Raw genomic sequence first — 22534 nt, forward strand, 5'->3', positions numbered from 1 at the left:
GCTGGAGGCTGCTAATCTTACAGTCGAGTTCATGTGGAAAAAAAAAAACCCTCAGACCAAACCATTTTCTGTACATTTTTATTTACAAAAGGTATTAAAATTCTCTGTACATCCCCTCACTAATGAGGTTTAGCAAATTATTCATGCATCTCTTTGCTCTTTTGGCACCCGCTACGCCTGGCGCGTTTTGATTTTGCAAAAGGTGAGGCAGAAACCTAAACCGAAGGCCTAACTGATTCATAAACAAATAACCAGGTCTGCATTTCTAACATTAATTGACGTTCAGTGTGTGAACAGAAGAAGTTATCGAGCATCCCATGCATTTTTTTTCTTTTTTTCCCGGAAACAAAAATAGTAAATAAAACAATCTTTCATTGTGTTGTATAAATATCTCTTAATAATCTAAATGTACACATCTTTTTCAAGTCAGTGTTTTATATTTTTCTTCACATTTTTCGGTTCTTTTCTATATTTATAAAACTATCCATAGCTTTAGGTGATTAGATACGTTTCTTCCTAAATCCTATGGAATCACAGTCTTTTTCAAAGGAATTATTACAGCAAAATGGACATGTGCTAAGACTCGGGGAAGTCCCAGATCACAGGAGAGCTCCCCTCCTTTTAAAATCCTATATTTTCATTTACATGAAGTCAAACATTTAAGAGTGTGTTACAGGGATGAAAAAAGCAAACCACAGCTGGTTGTAAAACTTGTAAAAGGAAAAATCGATCGAGAGCGATTGCTGTTATCCTGTTACTGGATTGCAGTTAAATTAAATAATCTTGTTTGGTTTCTTGAACTTCTGGGAAGGAGTTTCTGGAGCGACAAACCTCAGTGAGATGGAGCCACTTTTATATTTTACAAACGGTAAATCACAAACAGATTTCATGATCCGGCACAAGTCCTTTTTTTTTTTTTTTCTTCGTCGTGTTTCTCTCATCTCATACGAGCCACTCTTGGCAGTATTGGAAGTGCGATTTGTGACCTGGTTCTGTCATGCGAAAGAAACCAAACCAGATCATCTTCTTATCTCCGTAAGTCACATGTTCGGAGGACGATGGCGGTGGCAGCACCAAAAGTTCAAAGTACAAACGACACATTTCTTCTTTTCTTTTTTTTAGGCGAAATGAAGTTTTCAGTGATGGTCATTGTCTTTATCGTCAAATATCTTTCGAGCGCACCGTCACGAGGAGTGACCAGCGACGGTATAAAATCTAGTAAGCAGTGTTGCACAGTGCACTGAGGGGCTATCATCAACACACGCTGAGAAACTGGCAGCAGAAAAAAGTCAAACATATCACTTCCATTACAAGAAACCAATTTTGACAAAGAACGTTTGTCTGTTTTGGCACTTTCAACATGTGCTTACGGTTGCAATTGATGGCTTTAGTTCTCATTCATGACGCATTACACCGAAAACAAATCCTTCTTATGAAGTTCAAGCGAAAAAAAAAAGAAACGGCGATGAGTTGCATTGATTGGACTCAGAGTTCCATAAGGCACTGAGGGGTGGAAGGGAACCGCAGTGGCTCTTCCCATGACCAGTCCAGTCGTGTCATCACTGCAGATTATCATGCCAGGTTCCACCAGAGGGGATTCTGCTCGGAGCTCATGTCCTTTTTTTTTTTTTTCTTTTTTTTTTTTTTTTTCCTCTCCGAGATGTTTCGTCACAGTTACAGCAAAGGGATGGTGGAAATGTTTCCTAAACCTGTCTTAACATACAGAGCAGAAGCAAACATTGTGGGACTTGAAGTTTATACAGTTGGCATGCAAACCCAAAATCTGAATGATGTCGTGTAAATACTGTGGACTGCAGAAGTCCAGGGAGGCTGGATCTGACGGTACCACTTCATAACTTGTGCAAACAAGAACGACTGAAACCATTTCTACTGAGAAACAGGCTTTTTACTCCCAAGCATTGAGGCCGAATTCATCAAATTTGAGGTTAAATTACTTTAAATTACGAGAATTTGTAATTAAAATTGATATATTGAAACAAGGCATAAGTAAATATTAAATATACAGTATATATTTACAATAATCTGATTAAAAACTGCAGAAGAAATCATCATTTTTCAGCGTGCAGTCAGCAATTATGTGTGAAAAAAAATATACATGTGACTTGTACGTCACTTAAACATCAATCTGTTATTAAAAATAAACCTTTTTTTTTAAGATCACATACGAACTTAATGATATAATCAATGAACTGTTATTGGTAAAGCATGATTTGGTTGAGTTATGTCCTATATTTGCAATTAATTTTTAACTTGTCTGGTTAAAACAAATCTCAATTTTGGTCTTTTTTACAGAAATGACAAAAATGTGAACCCAAAAAGATGTGTACCGTATTCAAGGTTATTTTAAAATACCCATTTATTTATTTATTTAAATCTCGTATTGTCTCATCTTTTTCCGTTTATCCGGGTTTGGGTCGCGGGGGCAGCAGCTTCAGCATCTTCAACATCAACCGTAATAATTAATGAAACGATTCTTGAGATTTAAAATACTATTTAAATAAATCTCATTTGCCTTTAAACAAAACGATCTGTATTCTTACATCCTACTATAATAATAATAATCTTATTTTCATAGCACTGACATGAAATCATTAACTTAATGAACATCCATTCTTAAAAAACAATTAACAGGTTCATATATTGCATTTATTTTGTGAGAAATCTCCTTTTAACAGCTGCTCAAATTGCAAGATTGACTAATCGGGGTTAAAACCGACTGGCAGACGTTGGGATGTGCGAGGGAATATTGGAAACTCATCAAGCCAGAAAACATCTCTAAATGAATGCTAATGTGGCAGCGACTGCCGGATATTTAATTGGAGTAATGCTCGCTATCACCATCATGATATTAGCGTCATTAGACGATAATGTTCCTCCTCTGTTTGCAAACAAGTGAAAAAAAACAACCCATCATAAACGACGCTGTTAGCTGAAACATTTCCTTCTTTCTCTCTAACCTTGATCGGTCATTATGTTTGTTAATTTTAGAGGACGGTAAACAAAAGTCTGTAAGTATTATTTAGCCTCAGGAGGGATCTGTGTTGGGTTTAGATATTTCCTACTATGACGACTTAAAAGTGCGTAACATGAACAGATGTGAGGGAATAGTTTAGTTGACGTATGTCACAGAGAAATAAATCGTTCATATGTTATGAGGCTTGAATGCTACATCTATACACCAGTGAGAGTTTTGATTGCATCTTTTTTCTCTATAAATGGAAGTCACCGGACTTCATAGACACGAGGTTATGACGTGGTCTTGGAGCCCCCGGCAAAGGTCAGAGTGAGGGCGACACGTGACCCTTTGACTCTATTTGTGTGACCTTAATGAATCATGTGGCCACAGCTGATTAACTTTTTTTAATTTTGTTTATTAATGTTTTTTTTATTTCATTTTTTTTCTACCTCATTTTGTCCTTTCCATTTTTTTGAACAGTATATTTGTGGGTTAAATACAATCGTGCACTTTGATTATATTCAAAAACGTTACCATTGTAAATGTGTGATACAAACATTTTCAGCTGTAATAAAAAATAAAAATAAATTAAACATGTTCAACTGGAATAAAACAGAAAAATAAATTGTAATTAAACATTTTCAACTGTAATAAAAAAGAACGTAAATTATAATTTATTTTCAATTATAATAAAACAACTATAATCACGCATAGATAGAACTATTTATGTTTTGAACTGTAATGATATGATCCGCACGAGGATTGTGAACATTTTGAACTGTAATAAAAAAGAAAATTATAATACAAAATTTTGAACGGTTATAAAAATATTTAACTATAAACACACATTTTGAATTGTAATTTAAAAAAAAAGGAAATTATAATTAGTTATTTTCAATTGTAATTAAAAATATCAACTATAAGTTTTACCTTAATTAGACATTTTCAACTGGAATAAAAAAAATGAACTATAATCGGACATTTTCAAATGTGATAAAGAAAAGTAAATTAAACATTTTCAACTGTAATAAAAGAGAAAAGTAATTTGTAATTAAACATTTTGAACTGTAATAAAAGAGAAAAGTAAATTGTAATTAAACATTTTGAACTGTAATAAAAGAGAAAAGTAAATTGTAATTAAACATTTTGAACTGTAATAAAAGAGAAAAGTAAATTGTAATTAAACATTTTTTTTTTTTTTTTTTTGGGAGTAGGCATGCACACTTGCGTAAATTATAATTATTTTCAATTATAATAAAACTTCAACTATAATCAGACATGGATGGATAGAACTATTTACGTTTTGAACTGTAATGATATGATCCGCACGATGATTGTGAACATTTTGAACTGTAATAATAAAGACAATTATAATACAAAATTTTGAACGGTTATAAAAATATTTAACTATTACAAAATATTTAATACACATATTTTTAATTGTAATTATACAAAAAAGGGAATTATAATTAGTTATTTTCAATTGTAATTAAAATATCAATTATAATTAGACATTTTCAACTGGAATAAAAAAGAAAAGTAAATTGTAAAAAAATATATACTGTATATAAAAAAAATAATGAGACAATTTCAACTGTAATAAAGGAAAATCAACCGTATCACAACATTTTCAACTTCAATAAAAATAAAAAATAAACTAAATGTTGCATATAAACATGAGTGTAAAATATTATTGTATGAGGTTATGTTATTATCTATGTTGTAACTAATATGATGCTTAAACTAGTTTTCCCTTTTGACCAATCTATGAATGAATATTGCTTCTCATGTACTGTATATTTCCAAATCAATAATCTATGAATCCATTTACACTCTTCTTCATTAAACATCTTTACACTGGTTTATCAAGTTCATCATGTCAGTAGGAACAGTTCCAAATATATTCCCTTTATGTTTGTTTTGCTGTTCATCAGATGTTAGTTTAAATGATATTTAAGTAATCATCTATAAAAATAACTTCTGAAGGGTTATAGGATAATCTTCTCTTTATTGCCATTATTTCCTTTTATGATCTTATGATTTGTTGTTCAAATTAAGTTATTTAATTTCTATAAATAAAATATAATGTACAAAAATGCAACTATTTTTGAACATCACATACAATTTTATTTTTTTTTACCAAATTTTCCATTTTTAAGGTAATTTTGGTTGACTAATTCTGATATAAATCAAATTTAGAAAACCATAATGAGGATGACGAGACTTTTCTACTCACCTCTAGATCTTTACACTTTCAGTTCCGTACACATTGTAGCCTTCTCTGTATGTGGCAAAGTTTTGTGTGTTGGTCGGAGGAGCTGGCTTAAAGTTCTGTGCATTCTTGGCCAATTTCAGCCGTTTGGTTTCTTGCCGTGATTTATAACAGAACTCTATCAGAGCCACCATCATGGCCAGCCCCAGCCCTCCAACCAGAATATAGAAGACACCAGCCACATTGCTCAGACTGAGAGCACTTGTCTTGTCCTGGGGGGAAGTGAATGATAGAGTTTAGTGATCCGCAGTGGAGCGAGGACAGCAGAGTCAAATACATCCTGCATCCTTCACACTAAACCTCACTTGACCTTATCTCAACTGAGCAGGATATCTGCTCCATAACTAAGACTTGTATCTGACTCTGAATACTAACAAGTGCCTGTCATCATGTCTTGGATATGATAATGTTGTATGATCTCTGTCTTTGCTCAGGTACTTCTAGATCTAGGTGAATGTAGATTTGTGTGAAAATCTGCTCTCGACCGTGTGGGAAGGTGGTCAGTGTCGCGTAGGTCGACAACTCCCTGTCACTTTTTTTTTTTGTTTTTTTTTCAATCCTGACAAAAGACTTGTACGTATAACTCTGGTGTGAACTCTGCTGTCATACAGTACAGTCAATTCATAAAGCAGATGAAGCTCAAGTTACGCTAAGACCATTTTGCTGCTGCTTACCTACCAAACGTATTCATTAAAAATTTGTTCATTAGAGTTTTACTATTTGCGGTTTAACCCTGAGAGCACGAAAGGTCCCGCGGCTGCGTTCGTCTTCTTATTCGTGGAGGCTTTTATTTGAATCTCAAAGGGTTAAATGGTGAGTTTATTCCATTCATGACTTCCTGTGACGTAATAAATAATGTATTTCCACCCGAAAAATAAACATAAATGAGAAATTGAAGCGGTGAGTCAAGAAAAAAAGGCAAATTTCAAGATTCAGAAAGACTAAAATGGAACCTTAAAAACATACTTGTTTAGTTTCTTTTATTAACACATTATTTTAGTTTTTTCTTTTTTAATATCTTAAAATTAGACAATTTTCTCAAGTATTTTTGTTAATATTTACCCCAGTTTAATAAGATTTTCACTTAAAATAAGACATCAAATGTTTGCTTAGATATCAGCTTTTGTATATATATATAAATATATTTAATAATATATTATATTATGTGTTAATACATTGAATTAAAAGTATATTTTTATGGGGGAAATCTGAAATATATTTTTTTATTAGTTTCATAAAATACAATTATAAATAATAATGATTTATTTATTCATAAGAAACCCTTGAAAATACCTATACCTATTTAAAAACTAGAGTGAAAAAGACAACCGTAAGACAAGAGTTACAATTTTAAAAAAAGTTTAAAAAGGGAACTACAAAACATGGAATAAGCCAGTTTAAAATGGTGTTATTTAAGATGAGTTTTAAAAACACTCTTTACTTTAATCTAATAATACTTTAGCTGGCCATTAAAAATGTTTCCAAACTAAATCTCGGGTCATCTCACAGTTATGCTAACCCACAGGAAGCCAACGAACCCAACAGACGCACTTCTATGCAAACTAGTAACAACACAGATAAATCAAATTTTCATTAACAGTTTGGTAAATAAAAACAGTAGCATAATGGTCAAAGAATCATGAATGTCAAGAGTGAAAATGAGAATAACTTGTTAACTCGTGTGTCAACTAAAGTAACTACGGCACTTTAACAAAAATCCCCGTTATTTAAAGTTTCGATTTACATTATTTAGGTACAGTTTTTTGAAAGAAATGAAGAGGAGAAAAATAAAAGGTAATTAAGTTACAATATTAAGATTAAATCTAAAGAAAAATCTTGGGGATTAGTGCCTGAAAAAAGATGAAGCCATTTGGAACCGGATTACGGTTTGTGGCTTTACTACCAAAAAAAAAAAAAAAATACAAAAAAAAAAGAAAAATGCAGCAAATGAAAATAAAGTTATCTTATCTTGCATATGAACAGTACGTCAAAATGCAACTTTGGAATCAGTACAAAAGACCTGCAGCGACTGACCTTACTTCCAGAGTCCTTGGTTCCACATTCACCCTTATCGTACCACCATTTGTTTTTCAGCTTGTCTAAGATGCCTTGTTCACTGAGTTTCAATACTGCAAGGTTTACAGGAGTTCTTCACGTGGGAAATAACATAAATAACATTATATTATGTTATTTTATGTTATTCAACTTTTAAACTACTACATTCTTAACAAAGCGATAAAGCAGGGCTCCTGGCCGAAGTCAACATCACAGAGAGCAGGCAGTCTACCTACAACCTTCATAAGCCCTAGTCTACGCCAGGTCCCACTCGTATCGCTTTGAGTAATCGGCAGACGCTGTTAACAAGACCCCGAGCAAAGATCGACCTGCGCCCTCATGAGGGAAAACGCTCACGAGGGACTTTCAGAGGGGGATCGTGACAGCATCGCTCAGCAGGACCGCCATCTTGGACATCTGTTCATATCCTCGCTTCAGAAACATTTTTCTAATTTTGTTTGACACATTATCTACAGTTCAGCTGCTTAAAAAATGACAAGTGTATTAGCTGGTTATAACCTCGTAAAAATAGGAATTGATCCAACTTTATAAATGTGATCTAAATTACAAAGACACCATCAAATTTCGGAGCAGAAGTTGTCCAAAGGATCTTTAACATTTGCAGGCAAATATGGGAGCTCAAGTAACATAAATTGAACATTATGAGCCGTTTCTCAAGATTTCTGAAAAAATATCATCAGTTTACTGCAATTATCGTCGGCCTCAGTTTCAATTCTTGAATGCTACTTCCAGCAATATGTAACTGTGTTGTGTTACAGTTCTGGTTAGTTTATAGTGTGTCACCTAACTCACTTTATTGTAACAGATTTTTATCGTTAATATGAAATATTTTAGAATATTAATCTTCTTTTCTCTCTTTGCAATTTAATTTTTTAAATATGTTGTATTTCCTTGCTATGTCTCTTATCAAATGGATGCTTATAATAATGTTAATTTTATTTATTACGTTTATGATATCTATCTATCTATCTATACACAATAGTAAACAATCATTTGTCCCTTATCCTCCTCCAACTTTCCACTTTAATGGTGAATGTTTACAATCTTGGCTTACTAGGAAACAGTCTGGACCCTAATATATTTTCTGTAAATCAACTTTTTTTTTGGATTTTAAATCACTATTAAAGTCTTTTTCTTAAACTCAAATTTTTCCATCACTTCCAAAAGGCACGAGTAATGGTGGATTTTATTTTGCGTTGCCTTTTAGCTTAGCTCTTTCTTCCTCAGAAACTAAAGATAAAGCATATGCAACAAGGAAGTCACTGTATTGATCCGCATTGCTACGTCATGTGATGAGCAAAAATGCTTACAAATTCAAAAACAATACTTCAAACAAAATTTAAAAAAAGCGAAAAATTGAAAAATAGCTTCTCATTCTTCTTCGTTTTATCTGTAATTCAATTATTTACAAAACCTTATTAGTCTTAAAAAAATGTATCTTCATTGTATTAAATATGAATAAGCATTGACTATTATTTTTGCTGTTTCACTAAAATATTGAAGAGATTTTGGACAACGCTACATATGCAAGTGTTTCATCCCCAGCATCATTATAACATTCCTCTTATTGACTTTAAAGATTCAGCAAATGAGTTGCATGTTCTCCCGGTATTTCCCTCATGTACAATCATTGCAATGCTGACATGGGGTTACCAGTGAATTGCGTCAATTTCCCCTTGAATTCATATGAAAAGCTTTAGAGGAGAGTGTCGATTGATAAATGAGTGGCTTGACATCTCCCTGGAAACGACCCCCCCCCCCACCACTACCACCAACCCCCCCGAGGGAATCACAGCAATGCATAATGGACACAGAGAAGATTACGACACTGCATATCCCTCATAGCCAATCCTGAGAAACAAATTGTCAAGACTTGACTATTGTCTCGGCTCACAGAGACATTGATTAACAATTCAATTACCCGCTAACATGCTCTGTGTGTGAAACTCAATCTGGGTTCCAGTGTGTTTTGCTGGAGGGCGAGAAAGTGTCAGCCGTGCGAGAGTGTGTGCGCTTGTATGAAAACAGCCCTGCAGGCAGCTATGTTGCACTTGCCATGTGTTTTTTTTTGGGGGGCCATAAAATGGATGCACTTAAGTGTGTGATCAGTGATCAGTATCTGGATTGCTGAGGGAGGGATATGAAGAAGCATATATATGTGTTTATATTAATAAATATGTATTTAAAAAAAATTATTTACATCTAGATGTTTACATCTACATGCTTTTGATTTTGCGACCCTCTTTTTATAGAGAATATATTAATAAAATATATACAATTATAAAATATATTTCATTATATATACATATATATTACTAAGTCAATCGCACTTACCCTTGTATACAATTTCGAACTAAATCAAGATTCAATATTTTTCCTTTTAAACTTTTTTTTTATTTTTGCTATTTAAAAATATTTTTTTATTTTCTTTCCCACAGGAGGAATTATTTTGTTTTTATGTTGTGTTCCAATGGTTTTTTCTCTGGTCATTTGTATAAACCTATATACATATAATAAATATTTTATTGAGCATTGTTTTGATTGTTTAAGCGCTTTGTGAACCTGGTCTGGAAAAGCGCTATATAAATACAAATCACTTGCTTACTTATTTGCCATATAACAGCGCCATACTTGAGTGGCATAATTACCAATTAAATAAAACGGATTTTATAAACTACTTAAATTTTAACTCACATTCGTTATGAAGATTGTTTTATTATGCCTGGCTAAACAGGGTTTACTTTATTTTGTTTGTTTCAGGAATAATAATGTTGTTATGACTCTTTAAATGAAATGTAATTGAAATTAAACAAAGTTGGCATTCACTTAAAACTAGGCTTGTCTGTACTTGTACATATACACAAATATTGAGCATGGAAAACCATAAATATGATGTTAAGGGAATAAATGTTTTTATAATATATTATATATTATTGATTATCAATTTTCTCATTAGATATTGACTTAAGAATTAGTTGTTTATCATTTAATTTTCACTTCTCTTCATTGGATTGCATACATTATTATTATGCTGGTGTTGTCGCTAAAGATTTGTCTACGTTTTTTCATAATCGCTTCACCGCAGCATGGAGTGAGAAACGATGGCGTTTTAAAATGGATATAAATATCTCTGCGCTTCATGCCTCCTGCCCTCGCGATCAAAACTGATTTGCTGCTGCTGGACTCTTCACTGCGGCCGGGGTCAGCCCATGACAGACGACATTAAGAGCTCACTGACACCGTCCACCGGACTTCGCTGGGTCGCCTGTTATCTAGCCAATTACCTGACCTATATCTCCCCATCATGAGATGACAGCCCCGTCTGTCTTCATATTGACCTGCAACGCATGGAACATACCGCCGCTGCCAAATTCTTTTTTTTTTTCCATTCGGGCCCCGACGCTCCTCGGGACCTAATCAAAGTATTGTTATCCAAAGTTAACACGGTTAAGAGGGGGTTCCCCACAATGCATCATTAGCCTCCATAATGGGAAAACCGTTCATCATTTCGACACAAGACGGGGGAGGGGGGGGGGGGGAGAAGGAGGGGGATCTGGTCGTCAAAAGGGGTCACGGTTGGGTTATTAATGAGCTGGGGAAGAAACACTCGGCATGTCATGAAATCAAACCACAGGTGGTTTATCTAAGAGTCCATTAAAAACGAATCACACACAGTTTGTTTAATTAGAATTCTCACGTTTGCCTGCAAATGCTTAGTCCCCTCAAGACGCCGCTGTTCCCCTTGCTCTCTCCTTGATGGCCTCAGCACAGGAAAATATGCCCCCCCACCTCCACCCCCCCCATTAAGAGGATTTGATCACAGAGCTCTCGGGTTCTGGACCGGTGACACCAGGAAGCTTCTGGATCAATTAATGCAAATCCATCTTTTACGGGATTAGAAAACTTGCACTTTATTAGGGAAAGCTGGAGATTGTTGGCCTTTTTACTGGAAAGGGTATTTGAATATTCAGTGGCCAAATTTAAGAGTGGATTTATCCGCCTGGATCTTCAGGAAGTGGTTAATCTCCGAGAAACCACTTAGTCAGAGACCCTAAAAATCTCAGGCAAATGATCTGCCCTTCAGATGTGAAAGCATTTGTGAACCAAGTTCAACCTTTAACAACTGCAGAGCTGCGTTTTTTTTTTTTTGCCTTCGTGTCTTTAGCAAGAAAATGGATTCACCTGAGCGTGACGTCATGTTTGTCGACTTTAGTCTAAATATAGTCGCCAAGCGGAGGGTGCTGAGCTGTCAGTGCGGTCAAGGCGAATCAGCTGCTCGCGCGACTTCGCCGGCAGCAGCATGTCGGTTTGGTAGTGGACAGTCGGTTTGCTTAAGGTTGATGTCGCAGCGTTGCCGATTACTCTGCACTATAGTACCCGATTGTGGTGACATTGAGGCTGACCTTGGAGTCACCTCCCCCGCTGCCGCACTCTCCCTTGTCGTACCACCATTTGTTTTTCAATTTGTCCAAGAGGCCTTGCTCATTCAGTTTTAAAACTGCCAGGTTAACAGCATTTCTTGAAACGATAAAACATAACTTGTAAGAAAATGCACAGGTCCGTGAGAAATCTAATGCAATGAGTATTTGTGCTACTAGAGCATCGCCATGGTGTGGCTTATGCACCGGCTAGGAAAGGACAAATTGCTTTAGAATTGAAGGAATAAGGAGAGATATAAATAAGGTAGAAAACAGAGTTAAATCTTGGAAAAAAGGTGGCATGGAGTGTTACGTATAGTTTAGAACTGAAGTGTGCGGGATGGGGACACTTGTCATTGAGAAGAGAAGTAACAACAACAAACATGCAATTAACATTCGTCACAAGTGACAGCGCAGCTTTTAAAGGCTAAATTGAAAAACCATCGAACTGTTAAATTAAAAGTGACAACACAACAGTCAGGTAGGACGGCACATGGGACGGAAGGAGAAATCGCAGGAGAGAGAAAAGAAACAGCAAGAGACAACTATGAAATGGCTCTTAGCTTTAAAACACCGGATTAGAAGGTGAATATAAGACAAAAAATCGTTATCGTTACGAAAACCTTTGTATCCAACGGATAGAAAAGATACTACCATTACCTCTGCGTCCACAACAAAACAAGAAGAAGAAGAGAATGACAACAGGGGACATCAGGGTAGGTGGAATACTATAACAACATGGAGAATATTGTTATATTATTCCACCCACCTTAATGCTGAGCCTTTGGGCGTCGCCACACCGTAGCCTTTGGAGTCGAGGTTCCCGCCCACTTTCATGGTGTCGCACGGTTTCCGCTGCTCGATGTACTCGTTCATGGTGGACTCGAGCAGAAAGGCGAACTTTCCCTTTGACTTTCGTACCCTGGCTACGCCATCGGGTGTGGTCTTAACAAACACTGAGGGCTCAGCGGATTTCATGTACGACCACATCTTCTCATACACTGCTATTTTGGAGCGCTGGAAAGAAAAGAAAGAAAGAAGGACAATTAGAAGTGTGCGCTTTGCGAAGTGGGTTTTTGGTGAATTTTGCGTTTAATGATCTTTTGACTGGAACTTGAAGTGTTGAAGTATTTCTAGATATCGAGTTGAGCAAAAAAGGGTGATATCTTTAAATACTTCTGTCAGGCTGTGTGTTTTTACAAGATCATTAGAGACAAGAATTCACAAAAGCCATGTTATTCATTAGAGCCAATGTACTTGGTAGGTAGTAAAAAATGTTCGTAACTCAGAATCCTCAGAACAGCCCTTATTCTTTAGTTCAGTATTTCTCTAAAAAGTTTCCCATCAAGCGTTCCCAAAGCAAATCATCGTCCTCCATCTTAATCTTGCACAACTAGTAAGTAAGTAAGTAATAGTTGTTTGTGAAGCACCTATCTACACCAGGGTCACAAAGTGCTTGAACCATCAAAAGCAATACACATTTAAAAATACATTCAAACCAAAAAGTCCAAGACAACATAAGACAAACACAGGAGTCCCAGAAGATCAGGGAAAAGCCTGCACAAATAAGAATGTCTTAAGATGTTTCTTGAAGGAGTCAGTAGATCCATCAAACACAGAGGGAGAGGAAGATCTCTCCAAAGCTTAGGAGCAACAGCCTGGAAGGATTTCTCTTCTCTAGTCCAGAAGCGTTTTCAGGAACCATCAGTAGATTCTGATCCACAGACCTCAGAGCCCGAGCTGGGGTGTAAGGCTGGATCAGATCACTAATGTAAGGAGGAGCCTGACCATAGCTCTGATAGTAATTAAAAAATGTACCCTGAAAGAAACTGAAAGCCGATGAAGATTTTTAAGGATTGGGGAAATGTGAGTTCTCCTACTGGAGGTCAGAATTCTCACTGCAAAGTTTTGCATTAACTGCAGGCATGATAATAAACTGTTATAGTCCAAACAAGAAGGCACACACATGGATTAAAATCTCCAGATTGTGTTGTGACACCATTTTCCCAAGTTTAGAGATTTTTCTCAGTTGACGGAAACAGTTTTGGGTAATTTTTTTGCATTGTTATTCTACTAGAAGTACAAAACTGTAGTACAGCTCTGTGACGTTTATAGGGCAGAAAACCTTGACAACAAACGACTGCCTTTGAGCAAATTCACATAAAATTCATGAAACTACATTTAATTTGATATCATATAAGAATAATTTGCATACAATTCTACATGTATAAATCAGTTTTTTAATCCAAAATGTACTTTTATGTTCAATTATTTTCTTTAATATTCAACATGGAGGAGCTTTGTTCCTCCACCACAGCAGCATATTTAAGGGTGAGACTTCTAAAACTCTGTCTAGCAAAGAAATAGTTTTTGCCGTAATTGTATCATGGAAGTTATTTTACTCTCTAAATTTGATAACTTGATTTTAACTTCTGTTAAATAAGCACTCATATACACACATATATTGAAGGAGCACAGACTGTTTCACTCCATGCAGGATTAAACACAAGACAAAATGCATCAATGACCACTTAATGATCAATGAACTACTAGACGTAGTAGCATAAATTAAATCCACTTAAGTGAATTAAAGCAGTGTGTGATAGTAGTCTAAAAATAGCCTCTAAATCTTATTACAGTCAGTGAATTCAACAACGCAGACCCTGATGTAACATCCTTGCAGTGACTCACAGTCGATGTGAAACGGAAAGCGGGTTACTCAGACTCAAGGCTCACCATCACAAAGTGACATAGATGAGCATTTTCCCAAGCGCCTGGGGTCGGGCTTAGCAAGTCTGTAAAATCTAGAGAGGGACTTCACCGCTATCTATAATAAGCATCAATTAAATTATTCAATGCCGCTGGATTATTTCCGAATAAGCATTTCACACTTTGAACAGATCGTGGTCCAAGCTGTGATGAGCCATATCCCTCGTGACACTGCAGACTGCATCCCACGTTGAAATGAAAAAAAAAAAAAAAAAAAAAAATCTCTGGAAAGTCCAAAGAGAAAGTGATAGCGTGGGATGGTTTTCAGGAACTGGCTGTAATCCACATCAACATCAGCTGTTGGTGAATGGTTTGGGGGTGAACAAACGGGCTGCTGTTATGAATACATCTGGAGAAAGAATTGACTTAAGAAGTCAACAAATAATATCTTTAAAATGTACTTTGTGTATACAGTACAGACCAACCGTTTGGACATACCCTTTTTTTTAATGTGTTTTCTTTATTCATTATTGAAGGCATGAAAACTATGAATCGATACATGTGGATTTATGTCCTTAACAAACACATTTGAAACAAACAAAACATGTTTTAAAGTCTATTTTCATCAGTCTGGTCACCCTTTTTCTAATTTCTATTTTGCAAACTTATATTCTTCTTGATGAATTGAAGAAGTTTTCACTTGTCTTGTCTGGGAATTACTTTACATTTTAATGGAGTTGGGGTCATCAGTTGTGTAGTGCAGAAGTCAGGTTGAAACACAACCAACAAACTTATTAGACAGCAAAAACTTTAAATGGGCCTGTTAGGTCTATCTAAATCTTTGGCCTGCATTGTATACAAAATCCTCTATCAGATTTCAGACTTATGGTTGGCACACCGCTGAAATAATGAGAGTAAACAATATAAGAAATTAAATTTCAGTGTGCAGTGGGATCTTCAAGGCAAATACTTTGAATAAGTTAATAGTGGGAAAAAAACATGTACCATAATACACTGCAATTGTTAATTGGTTGGGTTGGAAGATTCAAGTCAAATTTGCTGTCTGATCGGCCAAGAGCCCAAATCTGTTCTCCCCCTTTGTCGTGGAACCTTAAACTGACCAGTAGGGGGTAGTATGCAAATAATTGCAATTTGCAATCCTTAACATACATTGAGAACAACTTTCATATGGTAATGATACCTAGAGGATGGTTTAAATTCCGTACTTTATAGTTGTTACATCCTTTCTTGCGTTTGAGTTACCTTTGGCAAAATATCACTCCCTTTGGATTTTGGCTCAGTTATACCATACTATACCAAACCACTTCAATCTTTCAGTTAAAGATGGTTTAGGCTTTTACTAGTACATAAAACGGTATGGAAGAGTCAACCAATGTTAACCAATAACACAGGAAACCACAATAAAGACATAAATTACAGGTAGACTCCTGTTCTGTACTGTACACACATGCTTTTCCCGTCTCAATGACATGGTATATAAAAAACCTGAATTTACAGCGATTCACATCAATCATTATCCTAGACGGCTAAAAGCTGCGCAAACAAGAGCATATCCATCCCTTATACCGATCCATTAATAAACAAAAGCATTAACCTTGACCCAGAGAAAGTGCTTCGCTGTTGTGCAATCTACAATTTGTAATGTGGGCATTTGTATCGGTGCGTCATGCAGAGGGTGAGGATGAGATGAGACATCGGCGTAACACAAATTAATTAAAAAAAAGTCTCCCTGATAAATGTTACTTTGCTGAGATGAAACGCTTTCAGGGCATTCTCGGGGTCATCGTGTTTTTAAAGTTGATGTATCGGGACAACAGATTAAGGTTGAATCGGATGTTTATTAAGTGTGTGCAGTCTGCATGCGATGGTGAAAAGGACGATTTCCCCACAGATCTTCTTCTCATCTGCTCAGGAGCCGAATGGACCTTCTTAAGCAAGAAAAAAGAAAGGATCTTTGCATTGATTACGGATGACCGACTGTGCTGTCGCTGTCTTTTATGAAGTAAATTCATCAATATTGGTGCGAGTCAGTCGTGCGGCTAAACCCTAAACAAGCTGATTCCACTGCAATATCACCAACCAGTGACACGCTTAAGCTGATTATAACGCTCGTAAGAAACATGGTGAAATCCCATGATCACACCAACTTTATTGCTCCGTTTCTGTGCCATAATGACTGCCATTGTGACAGAGAAGACACTTGATGGATAGGGGTTGTGATTCATTCGCTTGTATATTTGACTATAAAACATGGATAGGAGGGTTTAATGGCCGTCCATATGCTCCAGCGTGTGTTCCGATTAGATGGTGATAACTTCTGTCATATTTCCATGACAAATGAAGCGCGCCGGTTGAACGGCCACTTTATTCTCATCAACTATAGTGACGATGATGATTAATTGTTAAATCATAAAAAGCAAACCTACACTTCTCTGCATGTACAAACTCTATATCCAGCTGTTGTTTCCCAGAAAGTCTGAACAGAATGTCGTTTCATTTTCAGAGTGCTAATTTAAGCGTAAAGCATCTCTGTGGTTTGAGACATTAATTGTTCTCCTTCAAAACAATCTCATAAGACCCTCAAAGCTCAAGTGCTGTTCCATCTTTTACCTCCCATCTGGATCAATTTCCCTCTTTAGCAAGTTTAGAGAAGAATGTAGACATTTAGGAAGTTTTGCTTGCTAGAAAAAAAAAGCTTAAACGTTGGAGTCTCTGATGGTTTTAACATGGATCTGAAGTGAGTCGTTTTTCATGCAGATTAAATGGCTATTTATTTTTCTTCGTCCCAACTACATTCATACATAAATCTCTTGTGGGCCACATAATGAGACTGCCAAATTTGGTCCCATTTAATCTGAATTAGAATTTTTCTTAAATGGGAAAACTTCCTCTGGTAAGCAAATGTGCCTTCAAAGATCCATGATACATTAATTTCCCAGTCGCGTTGTCTGCCAATATTGAGTCATGACCCTCAATAAAAGGAAACTAGGAGCTATTCTAATCTAGAGAGGACAATGATGCATTAACTTGTTATCTCTGTAATAATCTCTCTTGGATGACTTGATGGATGGATGGATAGATAGATACTTAACATATAAAAATACATAAATAAATCATTAAAAGGTGGCAACAAAGAGTAGAAAGTGCATGTCAAGCATAAGGGAGAGATCTGTTGTAACATCTAATGGCAGAAGGAACAAAGGATGTCTTACTTAAATGTTCGTAAACGTTCTGCAGTGTAGAGAGAGGAGCCTGTTGCTGCAGTTACTCTTCTAAGATGCAATAGTGTCATGGAGAGGATGGTGAGGGTTATTTAGGACAAGAGCCTTCATCCTTTTCTACAACACTGCTCCCACAGTTATCCCCCAGGAAAAAAATGTCAACGCAAATTGAATTTTTTTGTTTTTTTATAAAAACAATTGACACTTTAATAAGTTAAGTGGATGGCAAAGGCTGATCACAGCAGTCTTTGGATGTCAAACTCCATAACAAGGGGCCAAAATCCTTTAGCAGGCCAAACAATGTACATTTACTCATAGGAATTTTGAAATTTCCTTTAATTCTTTGAGAGTCAGTTTAATTTAATTATATCTCTGTTTTTCCTACTCCACCAAACAAATACAGATATATGTCTCTTATCTTATCTTAAACAGTGGCATCTTTATAGGTCACCAAATCCACACAAACACTAATCTAGTTAGTTTTTCAGCCACATAACCCCCCAAAATGTATTATCTTATTAATGTTTCTTTTAACATTTATATTTAAGTTTACATGGCCGTGTACTATACCAAGGTGGTCTGATGAGACCCTCAAATGTCGAGAATAAACCTAAAACGGCGCATATCTGGAGCTGCCGCTGGTTTAAAACCCATCTAGTCGATTATGACAATTCAAATTAATATTGAATTCTGTTTCTTAGGCAACTACACACATTCAAATCAATGGTGAGCAAGATTAAATGACTCTGCCTGATAAACATTACCAGTCGACCAATATCTTCCAGCTGAGTGACTGAAATGTAAAACGAAAGATACAAATAAGTTTCAAAGCCTTTGCTGTTCCGTGCCATTCTAAACCCCGCTGAAGCGTAACGTTGCTCTAATCACTTTCAATTACCAAAGTAGTCAAACCGCCTCCCACCTGAGCGACGGTTACATAATCTGTGTAGGTGTAACTGCAGCTACAGAGCAGCCTGTATTTCCTCAAACATTCAGATGAAATGTTAGTCGTATAAACGCCAGAATGACCTGAGATAAGAGGACTTCAGCGTGAGCGGGTTACAGTCGAGAACCCGAGGAAAAGCTTTGAGTCTTCATACTCAAGCAGATATGGATAACATGCCCATTAGGCAATGCATGTAGCGGCAGATAAGAAAAAAAAAACCTTTAAGCGCAAATCAGGCCAGTATATGGTTCACATGTTCCATTATTTATAAATCTGAGCAGATCAGTTTAAAGAGCAGAAATGCAATGTGAGCAATTTAACATATCCAGGCTCAAGGTGGAAAAAAACTATTTTCTAATTCTCTGAAAAATCTTGAACCAAATGCATCACAATGCTACTTTTCCATTAATTTTAGGAAGCGATTCAATCTTTATATTTGAGGGAATTCAGTGCATTCTCCTTTCCATCTTCACATTAAAGTGATAGTTCACCCCAATTTTAAACACTCATTTTCTACTCCCCCTCAATAAGGGTTTGGGTTGTTTTCAGAGTGTTTCGTTCCTTTTTACTTTTACTGACAAAAATGTATGTCCATTTTAATGTAGTGACTGGATCTCAGATGTAGTCGTCTTCATCTTTGTCCAAAAAAGACAAAATCCAAATTCAAATTCCTCCATAATGCTCTTCTATAACGACCATCTTGTATTGAAGACTCGACCTTAGGAATTGTTCTGGAACAACAATTAAAAATTCCATATTTTAAGCTTGTTTAAAGCAGAAGTTTAAAGAATAACAAGGGATACAGACAGGATGTACTGCTGTGCAGTCTGCCGTCTACACTCAAAGTGCTCACGATATTTACTGGAGTACTTCCTGTCCATATCGCTTGTTATTCTTAAAACTTATGCTACAAACAAGCCTAAAAATATAAGCTTGTATTGCGTATCTAACCATTCCTGTTCAATACAAGATGGATGATACAGATGAGCACCACGTACCGACTTAAAATATGGCCTTTTTTTTTCTTTTGTTCCGGAACAATTACTTCAATACAAGATGGTTGTTACAGACAAGCACTATGGGGGCATTTGGATGGTTTTGAGCTCCAGTCGCTACATTAAAATGAACATACATTTTATCTATAACACAAAAAAGAAATGGATTGCTCAGAAAATTATTCCAACTCTTAGTCGGCGTGGGTGAACTAACTCTTTAAAGTCGACAGAGATATCAGATCCGCACTTTAAATAAAGTTTGGAGGTGACTTAAAGGAGGCTTGTCCACCAAAATCAAGATTCAGGAGCAAGAAGAAGGGATATCAGGCTGTGTTGTGATTATCTCTCTTCTTCTAAATTACCACTTAATCCGTATCGACTCACTTCTTATTTTTTAAGTAGTTTTCTTTTTCCACGATGTCTCAGGCAAAGCTGTCTTTTCTCTTCTCGTGTATCTAAATCTACAAACACCTCCTTGTCTGTGGACAGTTTTTCTCAATATCCTGTGCTCCGGGACAAGCTTTATCACAAGAAATGAAAGTTGCAGCTCTGGAGGTGCACTTTGTCATTGAAGTGCCACTTGCTGTGTCCTGAATACCAAACTGACAAATCTTTGAAGCTTATTTCTGGACTCGGCTAGCAGCCTCCCTCGCCTGCTGTTGCCGCTGCTCATCTGCAGTTCGACAGGGCTCTCCGAGGACAGAGCTTCCCCTCCGAGGTTATGCCGAACTCACAATAGTCTATCATCACTTTTGTCAGCGTTCTCTTTTATGCAAACAAGCCCTTATCTTTAAAGGAGCTGTCCCTTCGCTCGTCGCTGTGCTAAAACACAAAGTGACAACAGTGCCTTGGAGTTGTGTTACAGTTTCGACACAGCCTCTCGCAATGCTCATAAATTGCCTCTCAGGTTTTCACACATTTTTCTAAAGCAATAAACCTTGAAGCAGTTATACTGTCAGGTTATTTAAGATTCCTTAAATAAATGAAGAATGCAGACACCCATTTTTAAAATATTACTGCATTTATAAATTAAATTAAATATTACAACATTTATTATTATTATACTTTTAGAATGTGATACATTTTAGCATTTGAAATTGCATTTTTTCTGCAGTTACACCTACAGTGATAAAGTTATAGCGTCAGGCAATTTAAGATTTCTTAAATAAGTAGAAAAAAAATCAGAAAGCTGAGACCTCAATTTTTAAAAACAATATTACTGTACGACAGTTATCCTTTCTTTAGAATGTTATACTTTTTTACCATTTGAAATGGCATTTGTAGCTGCAGTTAAACCTACACAGGTCATATTATAGTGTCAGGTAATTAAGGGTGCCCTTAAATAAGTGGAAAAGACAACAGAAGGCTTAGACCTCAACATTTTTAAAACCAAAAATATTAATGCACAACATTTATTCTATCTTTTTAGAATGTGATTCTTTTTTAGCATTTGAAATATTTCCTTCATAGAGATGAGTTTGATTCCACAGCAGATAGCAGTGACTCTTTTACACAACAAACATAAAAGTAGGGAGAAAGAGTTAAGGTGTGTTTCAGATCTCATGAAAGAAAGCAACAAATCCTTCAAAAGAGGTAGAGCTCCAGATGGTGAATTGGAACACCACTAACATTTGCTAGAAAGGTAATATAATCTGTACTCTTTTGTGTGTGTATTTTTGTTAATACATACAAAACATAATATCTCAGATATATTATTTTTATTGTGTTGTCTCTGGGTCAAGGTGACCCGAAGGCCTGAAAACAAATGTGTTATCTGTGAGTCAAGATGACCCAGAATATACTAATTTGGAGCTGCATATTTTTTTTGCACCATTCTTCATCCTTGAGACTTCTATCCATCCCTGGTTGCAACTCCTTGTAAAGAAACAAACCCATCAAAAATAATGAATGCGTTCTTTAATACCCAACAAGAGAAAAAGTATGTGAGTGCATAAAAACACCATCATAAGAACCTTAACAATGCACTTGACAGATGCTGCGTTGGGGATAAACAACACGGGGGGGAAAAAAAAAAGCTTGAGGCCCTTCTGCACAGTCTCAAGGTGAAGAGCAAACAAAGAAGGTAGTGTGGGGACGTAGAGCCTGGATTCAGAAGGGACTGACTTCCAGACGCCTTGAGATATTCAGCCTCTCACTGGGAACATCAACGTCTCCCTGACCAGCTGTCCTAGTCGAGCGGAGGCAGCTGATCCTTCAGCAAGATCTACTCTTGCTATTCAAATCGTGCACAGTTTCTTCTTTCCCTCAACCTAGTAACAACACATATGGTGACGTAAGGGGCTGTCAAGTAAATAAGCCATATGTCCAATCTGCCAACTTTGTTTGAGTGGATGATTTGTTGGGTTTTAATGAGCTCTAGGGCTGACAAAATGTGTATCAAACTTTGGAAGAATGTTTTATTTGTATTGGATTTTAATTGGGTTTAGTTATGACTGCAAGCGTGAAACATACATTTAAATACTTTAAATTCATTAAATTACTGTTTTTTGTTTCTTTTAATATACTGTGCTGGACAATCTGGTGTAATAAATGGATGGATGGACTGATGATGTAGCAATATTCAATGGATTAAAGTTAAAAATAATAATTTTCTTTTTGGCTTCAAGACATATTAAATTGTTTATGATAGTCATTTAATGCTATAAAGTTCAATAAAGTGTCGAAAATCAATAAATAAAAAACAATTTTTATTTTATTATTTACAATTAAGATGCAAATATTCACAGCGTTTGTGTCAAATTTTGTCTTTTAAATTGAAAACTCCCTCTCTGCAGCTGTCATTATGTCCTGAGGATGTCTGAGCACGAGAGGATACAGTCAACTCCAGAAGATTTTACAGCTTCTGTTTGGACATATTTTACTTTGTAAACAAAGGAAA

The 22534-nt window shown here is 36.0% G+C and overlaps 1 protein-coding gene across 5 annotated transcripts in view; it reads right to left on the reverse strand.

Moving 5' to 3' along the window:
• Positions 1-1656: 1656 nt before the first annotated feature.
• The window catches only part of gria3b (glutamate receptor, ionotropic, AMPA 3b), a 108062-nt gene continuing 87184 nt past the window's right edge, over positions 1657-22534 (reverse strand). The window contains exons 13-16 of one of the 5 annotated variants that reach the window (XM_087799795.1): positions 12513-12760; positions 7284-7398; positions 5214-5461; positions 1657-1709 (exon numbers count right to left, since the gene is read on the reverse strand). In XM_087799795.1, coding sequence (XP_087655921.1) covers positions 5216-5461; positions 7284-7398; positions 12513-12760 — 609 coding nt within the window. In that variant the 3' untranslated portion in view covers positions 1657-1709; positions 5214-5215. Of the gene's footprint in view, positions 1714-5213; positions 5462-7283; positions 7399-11728; positions 11844-12512; positions 12761-22534 lie in introns of those variants that run through there. The other 4 variants (XM_087799794.1, XM_087799793.1, XR_015712873.1 and 1 more) reach the window with 4 other exon arrangements.

The sequence above is a fragment of the Callionymus lyra genome, chromosome 9, assembly GCF_982586985.1.
Source record: "Callionymus lyra chromosome 9, fCalLyr1.hap1.1, whole genome shotgun sequence".
Classification (NCBI taxonomy): domain Eukaryota; kingdom Metazoa; phylum Chordata; class Actinopteri; order Syngnathiformes; family Callionymidae; genus Callionymus; species Callionymus lyra.